At 44.4% G+C, this 20,818-nt stretch overlaps 1 protein-coding gene across 4 annotated transcripts in view; it reads left to right on the top strand.

Moving 5' to 3' along the window:
- Positions 1–20,818, top strand: part of LOC133111189 (low-density lipoprotein receptor-related protein 4-like) — a 120,424-nt gene that overhangs the window by 42,817 nt on the left and 56,789 nt on the right. For all 4 annotated transcript variants that reach the window (XM_061221356.1, XM_061221355.1, XM_061221358.1 and 1 more), the window contains exons 3-4: positions 14,681–14,797; positions 18,396–18,509. In XM_061221356.1, coding sequence (XP_061077340.1) covers positions 14,681–14,797; positions 18,396–18,509 — 231 coding nt within the window. The remainder of the gene's footprint in view (positions 1–14,680; positions 14,798–18,395; positions 18,510–20,818) is intronic.

Here is a 20,818-nt window from a genome sequence, read left to right as displayed (position 1 = left end):
GGCAAAATTCTAAATGTCACCGCTCTGTCATTCACGAGTTAGCCAGGGCATCTCGTTATCTAGAAGGGTAACTGTGAGTAGAAATACTGTGAGTAGCCTTGACAAGTGACCCTTTTCAGTTACACAGCACAGAAACAAAGGCTAAACAAAAAATCCCCAAAACCCTTGATACGACCAGCTGCGCAGAACAAGCTAAAGTTGCACGCTCACTCAATTTCGGAACAAGTCCTTCAGAAGCAGCAATTTCTCAGCCTTTCGGGGTTCCCCTACAAATCACTTGGGTACCCAGCACTCACCCATAAACTGGGAGTGGACACACGTAACTTTCAGGAACCATCTTACTAATATACCTCTCTTGTCGACAACAACTATGATGAAACTCACGCATATGTAATGCTGATCCTGTGTGCGTATATTATTTTAGTTAAAACGAATAGTTTTAATTAAAATAATATGGCGATTTTTATTTCATTTCATTTCAACTTCCGCAATGACGCACTAGTGCTACTAATGCCTAATCCCAGCAATCAAAATCATGGTCACAGTGGACAGAGTCCTCATTGTTGGTGATTTTAATATCCATATCCTCTTAGGACTGCTTTTTCTTCTCTCTTCCGCTCTGTTAGACTCGGACAGCATGTCCAGAGTTCTACTCGTCACCGAGGTCACACCCTTGTGTTGACCTTTGGTGTTGACATTGATACTGTCACCCTTTCCCAATATAATCAGAGCATTTGCTTATTTGTTTTAATGTTGACTAGTACTCTGAACACAGAGCTTATGACTTGAGGTTGAGGTTGTACACTCAAGCTTGCTCCATTGTACAATGATCATACCCGTGCCCTTGAGCAAGCTTCAAGAAAACTGGAGCGCAAGTGGCGATCAACCAAGCTGAAGGTGTTTTGCCGTGCCTGGAGAGATTCTTCTGAACTATAAACAAGCTCTCTCTGTGGCCAGGTCATATGATCTGTCCAGCCTGATTGAGGACAATAAAATAATGCAAGAATCCTTTTTAGTTTAGTTGGCAAATTAACCAAGAGTCAATCACAAACTGAATCCAGAATGACTTTCTTTGATTCAAAGATTGAAAAGATTAGAGGGACCAAACAAAGGATCTTTTAACTTCTTTTGGTCGCATGCTCTGTGCTACATTCTTTGTTCCTTTAGAATGAGATGATTTCAATGTTCATATAGTATCTACATGTTTATAGGAGCCTATACCTACAAAATTAGTTAGAGATTTCACCATCTATTGGCAAACCATTACTAAACATCATAAATGTGTCTGACTGCTGGATATGTACCAAAGTTATTAGAGAAATCTGTTAATTTCTACATGAGAATAGTGTCTATGAAGTCTTCCAGTCTGGATTTCGACCACACCACAGCATGGACACAGCCTAGCAAATGATCTCTCTGCTATTGATCGCAACCACATTTCACTTCTTGTGCTGTTGGATCTTAGTGCTGCGTTTGATATGATAGACCACTGTATCCTTCTGAATAGGCTTAAAGACCTTGTCGCCATTAGAGAGGGGGCACTGTCATGGTTCAGATCCTATTTAACAGATTTTTATTAATTTGTGCAAATAAATCTTTGGGCTAGATGTGTGTTTTAAAATGATTTTTAATCATAGTAAACTTTGCTTTTATTATGTTTTGACCTATCTGTACATGTCAATGTCTGCGAAGCGCTTTGTGCTGGCTTGTATAGCTCCTTCTCTGACAATGTAACTTGACTTGACGAATGCGATGTGCTTCACCTGGAGGTTTTTCAGTAAATCCGTATGATCCTTCTGGGGACATTCAAGCAGTAAACCTAATCTGCCCGAGAGCTTTAGTTTTCATGAAAATAACTTTCTCAGACTGCATTATAGTATTACCCAGAGTTACTTATGAGGAAGGGAGAGGACTGGAGGCAAACCAAGAGTCTGAAGAGCAGGGTCTTTGGCCGGATTTGGGTAGTTCTGCCACTATGGTGCCATTACAGTCCGGTATCGTGACTGAAAGAAACGACCCCACAAGGATGGGGGCTATAAGAGGTTGTGAGGTGGAGAGGTCTGGTTGGGGTTTAGAGTTTGAACACTAGCTGGAGGTCTGGAGGACCTGCGCGCACACACACACACACACACACACACACACTGTATGTACATGCACGTACACATACATACAGAGACGCATACACACACATACACACACACTGTACCTGCACACAAGCACACACACAGTATCCCACTTGATCCAAGGCAGGGTGGCCCAAACAGCCCAAAGATTGACTTGCCGCTAAATGTAAACCCCTCATAGGGAAGCTAACTGGCTGACTGAATCGATTAATGGCAGTTTGATAATTGAAGCTCTCTTCATTATTAAGTGCTCAATGTCAAACGTCCGGTGTCCAGTGTACCAGCCTCGATCAATTTGATGAGTGCTGTCGATACGGACCAATGGTAAAAGCGTTTAACGTTTTCTTTCTTTTGAAAAGAGAAATGCCTCTGAATTGGATTTAATGTTGCGCAAACCTGGGGAAGTGAGTTCACTGGCAAAAACGTAGGAGTGTCTCTCAGTAACCAAGGTTACATTCAAGGTCTTGTCAAAGTGGCTATAAAAACAGTGGAAATTAAGATGGAAGACAAGGTAATTTCATGGTTTTTAATATATTCTCAGAGGAAACGGGAGTAATGTGTGGATTGTCGCTCAGAGATTCAAGGTGGGGTGGTGTGGCTTCAGCTTTATTTGAAGTGCATTTGTTGCTTAAACAGGAGGACTGTTTTAGAAGGGAGTGATGAAGTTGACCAGATTCATGCAGATCTCTGTGGATGTTTTGAAATGTATACTTTACTATTCTGAGGCATTCTATAGTTACTAAAGAATATATGCAGGTTGTGCCCTGTGCCCAAAATTGTTAGAACGTGCTGGAACAATCTGTACTCTTCTCTGTATAACCCCCAGTCCTTGCCGTGGGAACTTCAGTCTAGAATACTGTACATGATGTTTTGAGGGTCCTCTGTCCCCTTTAAGTGGGCAGAAAGGATGCTGGGATATTATCGGGCCTATGGCAGGCAGCAGTTTTGCCCCCTTTGTCTGGGGTCGTGCTGGTCTGTGCTTGATTGGCTTAAGTGCACTTTTTATGCACAATCTCTCCCTTTCAAACTGTGAACAGTTGGTCGCCTTTAAATAGATAAGCCGTAGTTGGTTTTAATAGTGAGGCCAGGGCAAAGTGGACCTCTGTACTCAAGCGGGTGAATCGACAGTGTTGACAGACAGTGACCAGTCCCCAACAGTGCCCTCAGGAACAAAGACGGCCCACGTGTCTGGTGCAGGGGTTTTGGGTGAAATCCCCCTCACCCCATTTCAGTTATCTCCCCCTCACCTTTTCACCGTCAATCCTGCACACAATCCTCCCTTTCTCTCCCTCCCTCTCACTCTTTCACACTTGAAACCTCTCTCCCTCCATCACCCCCACCGCTGGTACTCCTGGGCTCAGGACTTCAGATTGAGCCGGTGGCCGGGGTGCTGTTATCCTCCGGCTGCCCCCATGCTGAGTTGAAAGGCCCCGCTCCTCGGTGCTGCCAGGGGCTGGAGGTGGGATGAACGGGATCCCTCCACTTGAAAGCGGAGGCGCTGAGGTTTGCCCTCGGCCGGGGCGTCTCTCCTGGGCCGGAGGGGGCATCCCGCTGCTTTCGGACTGTCAAAAAACAAGAATACGGAACCTCATGATCCGCCACCGCTGCGCCGGCTTCAGCCAATGGGAGTGCGGGCTCTCCCCCGGAGGCCTCGAGCCGCGAGCGTCTCTTACAGAACATTACGGACGACACTTCTCTCCTCAGGGAGAGACATTTTGTGATAGAACCATTATCTTGTCTGTGAGGGAAAACCAACTGTGAGGGAATTCAGCGTTTCTTTTTTGTTCCGTTTCTGTCCCAGGGTTTAATTCTTATTTGCTCTTGGAAATTTGCATAATCCCTCCAGTGTTGCTATCTTTTTTTCTTAACCAGCCGGAGACCACGGCAACTTGTACAGCACCAAAATCCAAACACGCCTACCCTTTTGTAAATATTTACTGCAGTATCAGTAAACGACAAGAGGAACACACGCACAAGAAGAAAGACGCGATTATCGGGGGTGCAGAGATTGGCAGATTCATTCATTTTGAGTTGGCCGGCACAAATCTGCTGCTGCAGTGAAAGGGATTTTCCTGGGTTTTTTAATGTTTTACAAAACGCTTCTCATGTGAATATAGGGCAGAATTACTACCGTCATATAATATGTTTTATTAAATGCCTTCATCGTTTTATTAAATGCCTTCATCGTTTTATTAAATGCCTCCATCGTTTTATTAAATTCCTTCATCGTTTTATTAAATGCCTCCATCGTTTTATTAAATGCCTTCATTGTTTTATTAAATGCCTTCATCGTGGGTTGCAGGCACATTTGCTGTTGCAGGCACTCATCCCTGGGAATCTCTGAAATTGCAGCATCAGCAGTCCTGACATTTTTTTTCTGAATTTATGAGTCGAACATTATGAACACGTAGTATTTTGGGGGAAAGATTGCATAGAAAGTTTTCTTGTTAATATTGCATTGCACGTTATTGTAACATTCTCTTTCTGTTGGTAGTAAAATGTCAGCACTGGTTGGTTGTACTGAACTGCATTAAAAGTTAGCTCCACTGTGAAAATCTGGATCTCTGAGTACATTTATAATAAAATAGAATTGTATTATTATTTTTTATTTATGTAGTTTACTGCATATTTACTATGTCTTTTCTGTCTTTGCTCCAGCTGTGTGTGTGCAAACACAAGTTCCACTGTTTTTAGTAGTAATGCATTTCATACCTTTTACTCACACGTCATAGCCAACTGTGAGTCAGCCCATCGTTTAGGTGATGTTACACAAATGCAATTTTCCACTTATTTTCCGAATGCCTGATTGCTGTGTAAAAATGGAGACATTGGCTTGAATTCAGTTATTTGTCCTAACCTTTGGCTGAACATGAGCACAAACAAATCATCACAAACATTTGGCCAAGTCAGCAATCTGAACCTCCCTACAACTGGTGAAGAACAAACTCTGGTGTCACAAATGTTCACTGAATGCAGACCAATCGCAACGCACCTGTAACGGCAGACGCTGTAAGCGTGTCGGGACACACCTGTAGGAACGGGACACTGTAAGCCTATTGGGGCACACCTGTAGCAGCGGGACACTGTAAGCGTATTGGGGCACACCTGTAGCAGCGGGACACTGTAAGCGTATTGGGGCACACCTGTAGCAGCGGGACACTGTAAGCATATTGGGGCACACCTGTAGGAGCAGATGCTGTAAGTGTATTGGGGCACACCTGTAGCAGTGGGACACTGTAAGCATATTGGGACACACCTGTAGGAGCAGATGCTGTAAGTGTATTGGGGCACACCTGTAGCAGTGGGACACTGTAAGCATATTGGGGCACACCTGTAGGAGCAGATGCTGTAAGTGTATTGGGGCACACCTGTAGGACGCTGTAAGCGTTTTGAAATGCGCCTGTAGGAGTCATTCAGTGAACATTTGTGACACCAGTGTTTGTTCTTCACCAGTTGTAGGGAGGTTCAACTTGCTGAATGTGGAGGGAAAGCACCTGTAGGAACGTGGGGGGGAAGGCGGGCTCGGTCACTCGTGCTAGTTTCGGTATCCTTATCAATTATAGTGTCACTATCAATTGTAACAAGGCAATTTCATTTCAACACCCTGCTCAGTTGTTTAGACATTAACACCCTGCTCAGTTGTTTAGACATTAACACCCTGCCCAGTTGTTTAGACATTAACACCCTGCCCAGTTGTTTAGACATTAACACCCTGCTCAGTTGTTTAGACATTAACACCCTGCCCAGTTGTTTTGACATTAACACTCTGCTCAGTTGTTTAGACATTAACACCCTGCTCAGTTGTTTAGACATTAACACCCTGCTCAGTTGTTTAGACATTAACACCCTGCCCAGTTGTTTTGACATTAACACTCTGCTCAGTTGTTTAGACATTAACACCCTGCTCAGTTGTTTAGACATTAACACCCTGCTCAGTTGTTTAGACATTAACACCCTGCTCAGTTGTTTAGACATTAACACCCTGCCCAGTTGTTTTGACATTAACACCCTGCTCAGTTGTTTAGACATTAACACCCTGCCCAGTTGTTTTGACATTAACACTCTGCTCAGTTGTTTAGACATTAACACTCTGCTCAGTTGTTTAGACATTAACACTCTGCTCAGTTGTTTAGACATTAACACCCTGCTCAGTTGTTTAGACATTAACACCCTGCCCAGTTGTTTTGACATTAACACTCTGCTCAGTTGTTTAGACATTAACACTCTGCTCAGTTGTTTAGACATTAACACTCTGCTCAGTTGTTTAGACATTAACACCCTGCTCAGTTGTTTAGACATTAACACCCTGCTCAGTTGTTTAGACATTAACACCCTGCCCAGTTGTTTTGACATTAACACTCTGCTCAGTTGTTTAGACATTAACACTCTGCTCAGTTGTTTAGACATTAACACTCTGCTCAGTTGTTTAGACATTAACACCCTGCTCAGTTGTTTAGACATTAACACCCTGCCCAGTTGTTTAGACATTAACACCCTGCCCAGTTGTTTAGACATTAACACCCTGCTCAGTTGTTTAGACATTAACACCCTGCCCAGTTGTTTAGACATTAACACCCTGCCCAGTTGTTTAGACATTAACACCCTGCCCAGTTGTTTAGACATTAACACCCTGCCCAGTTGTTTAGACATTAACACCCTGCTCAGTTGTTTAGACATTAACACCCTGCCCAGTTGTTTTGACATTAACACTCTGCTCAGTTGTTTAGACATTAACACTCTGCTCAGTTGTTTAGACATTAACACTCTGCTCTGTTGTTTAGACATTAACACCCTGCTCAGTTGTTTGCTGCTTTCTCTGGGGCCTCCCTTTTATTCTCTCTCCATTGACTCTGTGGAGTGTGTTTGACAGCAGTCTGATGGGAAGCAGGGGTCCTACAGAAGCCTCATTACCCCCACCCCCTCCAACCCCCACATGGGCTTACCCTCATGTGCAGTACAGGTTTTATAATAGAGCTGGGTGCAAACAGGGGTAGGGGGCTTTCAGCCACATGAGGCACATCCCCCCCCCCCCCCCCCCTTCACCCTCACAATGCTCAGGGGCCTGGGTGAGGACTTACTGCCCAAATGTGTCGAGTCCTTTCCTTTGTGCTCTTAACAAAATGTTTGCTTACCACCCCCCACCCCCTCCTCCCGTGGTCCTGTAGAGGATGTTCTAGTGTATGGATGAACCCCCGAGACTAGAATCTGTTAAGGCTCTGTTCTAGTGTATGGATGAACCCCCGAGACTAGAATCTGTTAAGGCTCTGTTCTAGTGTATGGATGAACCCCCGAGACTAGAATCTGTTAAGGTACTGTTCTAGTGTATGGATGAACCCCCGAGACTATAATCTGTTAAGGCTCTGTTCTAGTGTATGGATGAACCCCCAAGACTATAATCTGTTAAGGTACTGTTCTAGTGTATGGATGAACCCCCGAGACTAGAATCTGTTAAGGCTCTGTTCTAGTGTATGGATGAACCCCCGAGACTAGAATCTGTTAAGGTACTGTTCTAGTGTATGGATGAACCCCGGAGACTGGTCTCTGTTAAGTCACTGTTCTAGTGCATGGATGGGCCCCACAGTCTGGTATCTGTTAAAGCACTGTTCTAGTGCATGGATAAGCCCCACAGTCTGGTATCTGTTAAAGCACTGTTCTAGTGCATGGAGGTGATCCAGCTTTGGGCAGGAGCCCTTCAGGTGATGTGCATTTGACAGTGTCACCCTGGGATGGGAGGGTTTCAGTCATGCCAGTGACCCCTGCTGGTCAATCAGGTGCCCAGGAGTTTGTCTCTTGAGCTGCAGGTGAAGTTTCTTCCTCCAACTTGTGTCTGTGCAACGCCACCTGGCATAATGCACTTCAGAGGGGAGCGTATGATTGTCTGCACTCTGAAACACAGTTTACAGCGATAGGCCCAGTCCTGCATTATCAGAGCTTTTGTAATCACTGAGAAAACGGGGATGGGACCATAAAAGAAAATTAGAATTTTTAACACATGAAACTTCTGAACCATTTTGACAGTGACTAAACTTTGGTACATGGGTTTCTTGCCTTGGGGAACAAATATGCATTAAGGACATTTATGCTTTGGACTGTGAATCCTCTTTTCTGACTGAGTTGTAATTTTGTGCATTGTAAACTGCAGAACATTTCTCTAGGAAATACAGTGCTACAGTGAGACAGGAGATTTAGCATATTTCGGTATAATGCTAATTAATTTCTAAAGCTAATGAAGCTTGTAAGTTGACAGTAGTAATAAAGTAGTCAATTTGATGCAAACAATGCTAATATGCTATTTTAAATGCACTCTGGAGGTAGCTGATATGTAGCTGGCTATCTTTCCAGCAACAAATCTTTAATTACATTTTCTATTTAACTGTTAAATTAAGCTGTAAACAATCCAGAAACACACACACACCTTTGTGTATGTACTACTGAGCAGATAGATACTCATTATATGTAATAATATTACTCATCTCATCCAACGCTGCTGGATTCCGGGAGACCACACCTGTGAGTTCACTCCAGGCAACTGTCGCATGGAGGAAGTAGCTATTTGAGAGGTTTTGTTTGTTTGTTTTTATATATCCCACCATTTTCTCTTGCTCACACAGCACGCATTCTGAAATGGCTCCAGAGGGCCCTGTCACTTTGAAGATGTGCCCTCATTTGTGCCAGGTGGAGATAAGATATTTTCGGCGTGACTAACACTCGCACGCAGTCCCGAACAGTGTGTGCATCAGCAGCATTTTTACACAAAGCCAAATATTTCCCAAGCCTCCATGGGGGTCGATATGAGGTTCTGGGCCTTATCTTTGCCCACAGCCCTCCAGGTGGGAGCCGAGCGTGTGGTTTTTGCACACAGCCCTCCAGGTGAAACACAATCTGCTGTCTTCTGAGGCCTACGCAAAGGTGGGTGATAGAAAAAGCCGCAGAGACTGGAAGCTTGTTGATAAATTTTTACTGCGGCAAGCCAAAGCACTTTGTGTTAAACCTCTAAATTCCCGCTTTTGTGTGGCTCATTCTACTTGATTCTGATTCTACTTGACCCAGTAGTCTTTGCACCACAGAATCTGTGAGGCATTGTGCTATGTGGGGGTAAACATCATTAGGGCTTTTAAGGCTAGGCGGAGAGAGAGAAAGGAAGAGAGAGAGAGGTGCAAATACTCTATTTTCTTCAATTTTCCCGTTGAAGATGGCAATATGTTTTTATTACACAGGCCTGTCAACAATTGGTGCTCTTTGGGTTAATAATGACAAGCAACCAGCTAGTCACCTTCCAAACTGCAGTGTGATGGCAGCTATGCACAACATGTACATTAAACCGTATGTGCAAACACACAGTCCTCTGCTACCCGCGCAATACGGGTATGCAGCCTACTTAATCTAAGAAGTACTTGTCGGGTCAGTGGAAAAATGTGGCAAAACAACTGTAAGCGATACAGCATCAAAAGCTTATTCTGTGAGCCGTTGGGCTCCAGAGATGGTAGATTGGGGAATTTAAGCGGTGTTGCCATTTTGAACACAAACGGCATGCTCATACTTCCCCTTGCATGTCCGGTCACGATGTTTGTATCCACGATCGTCGGCATCATGTTGAGCTTGTGCACCCATTCCCTTCCCCTCAGGGCAAGAGGAGTTCACACTGAGAGGAGTTCACACTGAGAGGAGTTCACACTGAGAGGAGCTCACACTGAGAGGAGCTCACACTGAGAGGAGTTCACACTGAGAGGAGTTCACACTGAGAGGAGCTCACACTGAGAGGAGTTCACACTACACATCGCAGCTCCAGTAGATAGTGTGCACGTGCTCCCATCCTCTCAGAGCTCTGTGTCTAAAGGAGCGGGAGGAGTTCACACTGCCCCTCCAGGCCCGGTCGCGGGTCCAGTAGATGGGACGCATCGTTAGGAAGTATGGCTCCTTCTCACAACATCGCAGCTCTCTTCCCAGCTTCCGGAGCATGTCTCGGGAGTGCATCCGTTTTTCCATATTTCCGCTTCATCTTAACCAGCTGCTCAAACACAACTTTGCAGCACTTCAGAAACCCTTTAATTGACAGCTATAAGAGATCTCTGTGGCCCAAGGCAGAGATGAAACTAATAAACCATGAATGTGTTCTTGCACGTCTCATAGGCAATTAATGGTTTTTAAGCTTCCTTTGTAGAATTCCTGCTTTACAGTATGTCTGAATGGGTCTTAACAGTCTTATGTCTTATCAGACATGAATTGGGCCCACTGATGTATTTTGTGTATTTGTTATGATGATTGTTATTGCTGATCATTATTTGTTTCTTAATGTTGTTAATTGTCATCTTTTTCTTGACCTAATTACTGGCAGTAATTACCACACAGAACTGTGGTGACCTTTATAATCCTAATGCTTGCTTGCTTGCTGAATATCAAGCTAATATTTTCCTGTCCCTACAATCGTTAACTTGATGACAAAGTGTGTTTACTATCTTAACTGAACCACCTCTACTACAAGACCTTATACTGTAGTTGTATTCTGCTTGATAAAAACGTGGATTTTTTAAATGCTCGTGTAATAATGTCTAACTACACCTAGAGATAGATTGGTATTTGGTAGCAACGTTTTATAAAATAAGTCTGCAAGATACCGAGGGAACTCATAGAAAGCTGGTCGTTACAAAAACTTTTTACTGTTTTCATACTGTTAAAATAGCTTGGTTGTGTATTTTCTTCAAACAGCAGCTAGCTGGCAACCTCACTAAATCACAAAACAAACATTTCTGAAGTACTAGCTAGGTAACAATTCATCCCATCTGATTGGCAGTGAACTGCAGCTCCATAGCCGTATTAGCTGGTAAATGCTATGGGGGAATCGGCTGGTAACTGGCTCGATAAAGGCTGAGTCATTAACTAGAGAGGTGTGAACAACTGAAACAACTTCCACAACCATTACCACCGCCACACCAGCCCAACTACCCTCAGGCCTGCACCACATGCATGTGCTGTGCATGACCGTTAGAATACACTATTTTAATTCCAGCACATTTGGCAAGCTCACAGTTTCTTCGAGAACACAACATCTAATTTACCTCGACTGTTTTAGATGGTGGTGTGCATGGACATGTTAAGTGCAGGCTAAATAATGAATTGGGATGAATCTGTGATTGCTTATTGACTGAGTCAATGAGAGAGTGAATGAGAGAAAGTATTCAGAGAAATGAATTTAACTTTAATCAAGAATGATTTAGGGAAAATAATTGCTGCCCCGAAAGATGCGAATCATGATCATTTCAATCATTGAAATTTTGATCTTTCCATTCATGAAATGCATTATTATTTTTATTATTAGAGCCTCTCACGCCAAAGACATATGCTTTATTAGTCTGCTAATGGCAAAATTGCCCCAAGCTCCGGGGAACGTATTTATTTTGCGGAGGGTCACGTCGCCAGAGAGTGTTGTCATGGTAACCTGTTACGAGACCTTCACTTTACTTCTGCTACTTTACTTTTACTTGCGACCTAGCTGAGCTGCTGAGCTGCTGAGCTGCTCTTCCTTAAAGTACAGTTTAATGAACATCCATTTTGAGACGTAAGTGTGGTGGGCTGGAATGTGGAGGAAGCTGACAGGTAGAGGTTCTCGGTTCAGGTGAGGTTGATCAGCTCCTTCATCTGCAGACCACACCTGCACACTCCCTCTGCAGTATTGGAAACTCTTACCGCATGTCTCCGCAATGTAATAACTACTATAATTTTAAGGAAGGCTTCAAACTGCTGCAGGGCTCTGTGTGTATACTGTGTGCTGTGTGTGTGCTCTGTCTTTGTCCTGTGTACTGTGTGTGTGCTCTGTGTGTGCTGTGTGTGTATACTGTGTGATGTGTGTACTGTGTGCTGTGTGTGCTGTGTGTGTCTACTGTGTGAACTGTGTGCTGTGTGTGCTCAGTGTATGTACTATGTACTGTGTGCTGTGTGTTTGCTCTGTGTGTGTACTATGTGATCTGTGTGCTCTGTGTGTGTACTGTATGTGTGTTTGTTCTGTGTGTGTGTACTGTGTGTGTGCGCTATGTGTGCCCTGTTTGTGCTCTGTGTGTGTGCTGTTTGTGTTTTTTTTACATAATACAAGTGACATAAAACATGTTGCAGTGAAAATATTGTAAAAATATATATATAATTAATGACATTTTTATTTAATGTCTGTCTATTGTCGGTTTCTCAGCATAGTAGGATATTATTTGTCTTGAGATTAAGGCCAGCAAATCATGTCCCCTCCCGTCCACTTCACAGGTCTTGTGCATCAATGTCTGAATGTGTATGAACATGTGCATGTGTTTGTGTGTGTGTCCGAGCAAATGGATATTTGTGTGTGTGTGCGCATGGTTGTGTGTGTGTGTGTGTGCGTGCCTGCGTGTGTGTTTACATGCGTAGGTGTGGTGGGAGTCCAAACAGCAGAATGATTTTCAGCTCTTTGTTCAGTCTTGATGGAGCTGTCCAGTTCAGTGCGAGGCTGTCTTATGAGATCTAATCATACTCCTTCAGAAGATGAATGTGGTCTGTGGGGTTATGGTAAAATCCTTGCATGTTAATGTGCCCTTTTATAGCACCTTGCTCATTAACACAAAGCAATTATTGAAACGAATATGCCACCTTGTGGCTTCACCCAATTCCAACTGTTGACCAGTTTAATTTATGTAACTCCTAAGGCCTGCACCGAAACATAGCGATGCATGTCAGTGCAGGATTTATTTCTGATGTTTCAAAGAGCATGTTGAATGTTGGACTGGATTGGCAGTCACCGTGTGTTAAGTTCTGGAAGTGTTTAGTAAGGTTTATTCAGTGTCTCCTGCCTAGTGTACACTCCAGGATTTTGTTTCTGTTTTTTTTTTTTTGCATTTTTAAAGTTCTGGAGGAAAATATCCAGTCTTTTTGTGGTCACACCCACCTCCAACTATTGTTTAATGTGAGAGGGTCAGGGACACAATCACAGTTGTCCCAATCCAGTCTTCTGAGAATATCAAACAAATTTGATCTTATCATAAGTCTTCAGGCATGTGTGTAACCCACTGTGGCCGTGGCCTGACTGTGTGTTGCCTGAGCACTTCCAAATTGGGAATACCAGCAATTCTTTACAGAAGACGCCATTAAATGCGAGATTCTCTCCGTTGTTAGGGTAGCTTCAGTGCACCACGGCATTATGAGGGGTGTTCAGTCCCGACAGAGGGAGGATTCCCCCAGCAGACTCCAGACTCTGAATTAACCGTCGTAAAAAAGAATATAGGTCACTGGGCTCTTCCTGCCCTCCCCCCTCCAGTGATTTATCCATTCATCAGAGCTGGGGTGTTATTCTTGTAATCCGGCACCACTGGATTGAAATTAATAGGTGCCACTTTTTTATTGTGTTTTATGGGAAAGCTGTCAGTATTTCATATTAACATAAGCCTATGAATCACCCCAGGAGTGTGAGATGGGGGGTTGGGGTGAGATGTCTGTGCCAATGTGAAATATTTGTCTCTTGTAATTCCATTACTTGTACAAAGCCCCAGTCTTCTGTGTAATGAGGAGGCAGGGGATGGTGTGGAGATGAGGTTAGTGAGGAATGCACGGGCCTCTGGTGCATAACTCCAGCTGTAGTTCTTCAACGCCGATGGATAACGGCACAGGAAGCCAGGAGGGCCTTGGAACCTCTGCCCTTGCGATCAATCCGGCACTTATTTTAATAATGCAGCAGGGAGCAATGGGGGGGGGGGGGGGGGGGGGGGTGGGGGGGGATGGGGGGGGATGGGGGGGGGGGGGGTGGTGGGGGGGGATGGTGGGGGGGGGTTGGGCAGCCTTTGCAAGGTGGCCCAACCTTCCCCTGAAACGGCTTAGCCCAACCTTCACCGGGAACGGCTTAGCCCAACCTTCCCTGGGAACGTCTTATCTGGGGGCGTTTGGCTTGTGTTGCCATAGAAACAGCCAACTGTTTATTCATTTTGTTGCAGTCTCTGGCCATAACAGAGACGCAATGAGCCTGTCATCCCGACTCCTGTACCCACGGCCCTTTTCATATGCCCCCCCCCCCAGTGACAGGGGGCTGCTGTAACTCATCCTGGGGTTTGTCCTGAAGGATGAGTTGGGCCATTAATAACATCGCATGAGTCATTCAGACAGGCCCCTCTGAGAGGCTCTGTAACGACGGAGGCTTTGCACAGTTCCAGGGCGAGGGACAAGCACGGCCTCCGTCCACACCCTGTCCGATCAGAGGCTTCCGTACTGTGATGCCCCAGACCCCACCCAATCAGATGATTTTATATGGTGACGTCCCAGACCCCACCCAATCAGATGCTTTTATATGGTGACGTCCCAGACCCCACCCAATCAGATGCTTTTATATGGTGACGTCCCAGACCCCACCCAATCAGATGCTTTTATATGGTGACGTCCCAGACCCCACCCAATCAGATGCTTTTATATGGTGACGTCCCAGACCCGTCCCTATCAGAGGTGTTCGTATTGTGATGTCCCAGACCCCATCATAATGTATCTGAGGCTGCTGTACAGTGATTTTATTTTAGTCTGGCCTATTGTCAGTTGCTCTGTCTGGTCTTGTTCTGCAGTGCTGCCCACCTGTTCCCCCCTGGACTTCCACTGTGACAACGGCAAGTGCATCCGCCGCTCCTGGGTGTGTGACGGGGACAACGACTGCGAGGACGACTCGGACGAGCAGGACTGCCGTGAGTCATCAGAGTTCAATGTTGCATCTTTTTATGTTGGGTGCCCAATCAAAAATGATTATGAACAAGGACCTTGTTTTACAAACCACTCTGTCATCCAAATCAGGGGTGTCCAGTCTTAGCAGAAAATGGCCAATGTTGGTACAGTAAAGGTTTTTGTTTTGAGTGTCTTGGTGTTGGATTAAAACAAAACCTGCAGCAATATTGTTTCTTTTCAGGTACGATTTGAAACCCCTGATCAAAATCATAAAATAAAGACCTATTTGGTTCTTTTCATCTAAACATTTAGCCTCAATATTATGAGGAAGCATAAAATGATCTTCAAAAACTCATTTTTTTCATCTCCATATGCAAGTGGTATACAAGATGCAAGAAACAGGGCATTTGGGGGAGGGGGGGGAATTACCTCTGACCCCGTTTTAAACACTTCTGCCCCTGCTCAACAATGCTCAATGCTCAACAAGTGTCTGTTTCTGAAATGTCTCCAGCTGGCAAGGTGACCCCAGCAGAAGCATGTGAAAATAGCATGAGGCCTGCAGGGCTGTGCTCCACTCAGGTCCTCAGGTGAGACAGCAAAGGTGGTTATGGGACCAGCATTGTCTGAAGTATGACAGTGTGCTTCCATCATTTGCCAAACCGTCCCTTCGATTCCCTCAAACTCCCTGAGATTCCTTTAGCTTCCCCAGATTTTCCCGAGGATTGTCTCCAGTTGCCACAGTTTCGCTTTTCTTCGGACGCATCCCTCCCCACCTCGGACTATGTTTACTCACGGTATCTCAGAGCGAACGCTGTTCCAAACTTTAAACAGGGGCCCCTCCGAAAAAGCCACGCCGCAGCAGCCCCCCCACGCCACCCCCCCGCCTGGCCGCCCGCTCGCTGTGTGAGAACAGCGTGTGGGAACAGCTGCACGTCCAGACCACTTCAGGAGGCTCAGCGCTTGTCCGCCATACTCCGTGTATTAATATACATGCCTCACAGGCGCCTGATCCATATACCGCTTAATCCACCGTACATTCCGTGCACTCGGGCAATGTATATCACGTTATAAGAGGCCCTTCATCACCCCCCTATTGGTTCCAGACTACATTTTAATAAGATGGGCAAGCTTTATAGATACGAAAAACCTGGGTCTTATAACTGCTCAGACTTACGAAGGCCCTGATCCGATTTCTTGTGCGTCCATATTCCTAGAATTTCCCTTCTGGAGACACATTCCTGAGTATCTTCAACCTATCTGGCATCCGTCTTCTCCTCAGCTAATTTTTTCACTTTGATTCCTTGTCCCTCTGTAGCCCACCCTCCCCTCACGTGTAACATTAATCCTGTGAACGAACGGTGAAGACATCGGAGACTCTGCTGAATATGACCCGCATTTCAAAGCCCAGACACAGGGATAGGGACCTGGTGGGGGTCTGTCTGGCCTGTGCAGTAAATGTTTCATTTGTATGGCCGTGCGTTTCTTCTCTGTTGCTGTTGCCTTTTTGTCCTTGTTATTATTTCTCGTTCCTGCATATTCCCTTCAATTATTTAATGTGCAGTAAGAGAATTGTTGACAATTCAGCAGGTCTCAGCAGACTTCAGTTTCCAACTAGAAAGCGGAAGCGAGCCTAACGTATTCTGCATGAGCTGCCATTCTTCAAACCGTGCAAACTAGGTTACGCCAGGCCGTAAAATATAAATGAGGCCTTTGATTTAAACGGTCTTGTGCATTAAAAAGCAGGTTGTCTTGCAGTGCAAGAAGGGAATTGATCAACCCCATTCCTTGAGCTTCCTTGAATGAGGACTCCTAATAAGGAGCACTAACAGCGTCTTAAGGCGTAAGAGCACGGCAAATGATTAGTTCCGTATGAACTTTGACCTGTCTGCGCTCTCTTGCATGACGTTCTGCTTGAGGCAACAATTAAATTTGACCTTTCGTCTGGTCAAAGTGAAACGGAGAAGTAGGGGAACACAACATTCACAACAAAAAAAATGTAAAGGTTGAGTTTCTGTTTTCAGCACGTTGCGGTGTGCCAGGGCCCGTTTCTGACAGTACCAATGGTGCAGCGGTATCATGTCAGCATCCAGCCTGGTCCCACACAGACATGGGCAACGGCCCGTGCCCACACCGCGTGCCTTTCCCTCTTTGCATATGAGCCATGTACTGGGGGAAAGAAAGGAAAGGCATCGCTGATCTTCTTTAATGAAAAATGTATGCAGGCTTTTTTTGTAATGAGGGCCAGTGCCTGTGGAATGGCATTAGACCAAAGCCACTGGGGAGCTTGGTCAGCTATAACTCAGAGAAATGATCCCGCTGCGGGAAGCCTGTCTTATAGATCCACCTTTATTAAATCACAGCCATCCAGGCACCGGCTGATCAATTCCAAGAGTCTCAGTGAGTGCATTCCTTTACTTCAAAAAAAAGCCTTGGCATTGATTTTTTAGGTGACGGCCTCTAGTTATTCTTTTAGCTTTTTGTACGTTTCCCAGTTTTTTGTTTTTTTTGTTCAGGTTTGTAGTATTCTAACTCATCCCTAAATAATTCAGCCAAGTTTAAGTGAAATGTTTTTCAGCATGAAGGGTATAATTGTGTGGCGCTGTCGAAAATGTCAATTGTCCCTTTAATTTACAGAGGGTTTCTTTAGTTACCTGTGTTTCTGTTTTATTTATTCATGTATTTCTGTATTTATTTATCATATTATATACAATGCTCAACATCAGATTTTGTCTTGGGTGTAAGTCTTATGCCACATCAACAGCCATGAGACTTTGGAATTCATTTCCAAAAAAACCATTTATTGTACTATGCTGAATCCTACACTACAAGGGAATTTCAATAAATATAAAATAGTATTTTAGAAAATATTTTCACTGCAACATGTCATCATAGACACGTGTATTGTTATTATTTATTCTTTCTTTTTTTTATGCCACATCTCAGGGGCATATGATGAATTTAATTTGTGCTGGAGGAAAGCGTTTGAAAGACCTTTGAGATTGCGATTTTAATAACATTGCGTTTCAGACCAGTGTCATTTTGCCTTAAGATGCGTCATTAGCCATCCGGTCAAAATAAAGCTGTTTACTTCAGAAAGGTCAAGTAAAGCAATTGAATATTGATCTCCTATGGGTGGGTGCCATCTTTATCTTCTCCCCGTTTGACATATTCAGCATTCAGACTCCTGTGATTTCTGGTCAGAGACGGCTCTGCAGGCTAATGGAGCCGTTTAAAAGGCAGCGGGTGCGTCCTATCCCGTTATAATTGACAGGGGGAATTTGAGGAAATGCATTTTCCCCTGGACACCGGAGCAATCAAACCTCAATATGTCTGAAGCCTGTCATTAGGAGTCTGGCCGTGCATGTCTATGAGTGGGGGGGGGGGCATCACTGGGAGGGCAAGGTCACTCGCTTGGATATGCCAAGAAGGCCAGTCTCTTCAAAGCCAAATTTACCAGCCCATTCAACCCCCCCCCCCTGTCTAACTCCTACTTTTTTCCCCCCAAAACATTTTTTCCCACCTGAAGATTTCAGGAGGAATAGTTTTCTCCAGCTCTATATAATCCCATAACGAAGTGATGTGTGAACTGGTTTAATGAGTTCTCTCTCTGCGTCTCTCCAGCTCCCAGGGAGTGTGAGGAGGACGAGTTCCACTGCCAGAACGGCTACTGCGTCCGCAGCCTCTGGCACTGCGACGGGGACAACGACTGTGGGGACAACAGCGACGAGCAGTGCGGTGAGTCCCTCTTCCTCATGCCCATGGCTGTTCTCCCTCCTGTCACCCGCCCCACAACATTTCCACTCAAGTCCCTGATTGACACAGACGTTCATGAATCCCTTCAGAATACCAATCCAAATGTTCCTCTCCCCCTTGGGGCCCTTGCCCCCTGGAGTCCTCTCCTCTCCCCCTGGAGTCCTCTCCTCTCCCCCCCCTGGAGTCCTCTCCTCTCCCCCCCCTGGAGTCCTCTCCTCTCCCCCCCTGTAGTCCTCTCCTCTCCCCCCTGGAGTCCTCTCCTCTCCCACCCTGGAGTCCTCTCATCTCCTCTCCCCCCCCTGGAGTCCTCTCCTCTCCCCCCTGGAGTCCTCTCCTCTCCCCCCTGGAGTCCTCTCCTCTCCCCCCTGGAGTCCTCTCCTGAGACATCTGCTTTCCATTCTTCCGCCAACTTTCCAGATCGGTTTGCTTATTTTCCCCTCTTCCCAGTGAGATCTGTGAAAGCCTAGCTTTCAGTTTCCCGCTGTGGGCGAATCCGCTGTGACTGATGTTATAAATGGGAGAGTTGTATTATTGTGACAAGTGTTATTGTACAGCTGCCGTTGTATTTATTGTTAAGTTCCAAGGTTTTTGGCTAACTATTCTCGGCCCTTGTTTGACATGGAAATATTGTCAATTCATCTTTAGCAATGTACTTCTTTGTGCTGTGGTAGAAGTTGACTGACGTTTAAAAAAAATAGACATTCAAAAAAGCTAGTCAGCTTTGATTCAAAATTGTCTTCAAACTATTGCAAGTAGAAAATTGCATCTAACACAATGTAAAGACTATATCGCAGGAATAAACACGGAATAATAGTCAAAGAAAATGGTTATTTATTTATATAAATATACATAATTTATATATATACATATATATATTACATAAATATAGCGTTACTGATATTAAAACTTGTCCACTTACAATGAGCAGTCCACAAGCCAACCCAAGCTTAAATATAACCGTTCTAAATGGCATGGAACCACTAATATTGCTCAAATTGTAAACAATTATATTATTATATTAACACTCATTTTCATCTAAAATGATTAACGTGGTGGTTGAATGTGACACTTGCCAGTTGTCTTTAGGCAACAACAAAACAAATTTATATTTATAAGCCTATATTTCCCAATATAGAAGTTCACCCAAACTGCCTGGTGTGGTAATAAGGACCGTGAATTAGCTATGATTGGCAGACCATGCCCACACCTTCCACACATTGTTGTTTGTTACCATAGCTATCTCTTTGATGCGCACTCTTCTTAGGAGACTGCATTTTCACAAGCTAGCTAGTATAACTCTCCATAGCTAAGGTAAGGGTGCTGACTTATCCAATGATATAGCTAGCTAGCCGAGCTAAGATAAAAGCACGACAATAAAGCCCTTATGAAAGCAAACTAGCTAGCTACATGAATATGACCAGAAATAGTCTAATAGCCTAATAACCCTTAAAAGGCACCCTAATTTAAGTGAACCTAACGTCAGCCAAGGCCAGCGGCGCAAACTGTGTGGAAAGGGGAGTGTTTATCCTTGTGTAACACACTATGAGGAGAACATTCTCAACCACTTGAAAATAGGACAATAAATTTAACACGGCTATTCCTCCAAAACTAAAGCGCGGACATATTTTATATTTTCATCGTGTTTCTTCAATGCCCTCTTGTGCAAATAGCATGTGAAATGTTAATCCTTTATGACAAAATACTTCAAGCTAAAAATGAATTTCAGTCCATGTACGTTGGAGTAGAACAATTATAGCAGGCAACATATAATTTGTCCATCCGTCCGTTGTCTGTCCCTTTTCCATTCGTCCCATTCTTGTGAATGCAATATCTCAGGAACGCCTTGAGGGAATTTCTTCAAATTTGGCACAAATATCCACTTGGAGTCAAGGATTTATTTTTGGGCCTTTGTCATTCCCAAGGATATATGCGCTCATTTTCATTTGCTAATAGGCTCTTTGTCGATTTGGTAGATGTGCCAGAGGTCCACTGGGGTTTTAATAGGCTCCCCCAAACCAGAGGAGGAGGGACACGGGTAATTGCCAGTCAAAGCAAATAGATCTAATATTTCCTCATCCTGTCTCAGAACCCAAAGGTCTTTTTATTTGTTTGCCCCTAGAAATCCATTATGAAATTAATTTGGTACCATAAATCCCCAACCTTGGGCGTCTGAAGTTCATTCGTCGGCAAGAAAATTTGTTTCCAGCATTTTTTTTTTGGTTAGTTTTCCCCAAAAAAATTACCTACTTGCATGTGAAAATCCCATGACTAGAACGGTAAGTCGTGTGATT

This window comes from Conger conger, chromosome 15 (genome assembly GCF_963514075.1).
Source record: "Conger conger chromosome 15, fConCon1.1, whole genome shotgun sequence".
NCBI lineage: Eukaryota > Metazoa > Chordata > Actinopteri > Anguilliformes > Congridae > Conger > Conger conger.
The sequence above is the reverse complement of the archived record's forward strand: the minus strand, read 5'-3'. Positions and strand labels throughout refer to the sequence as shown.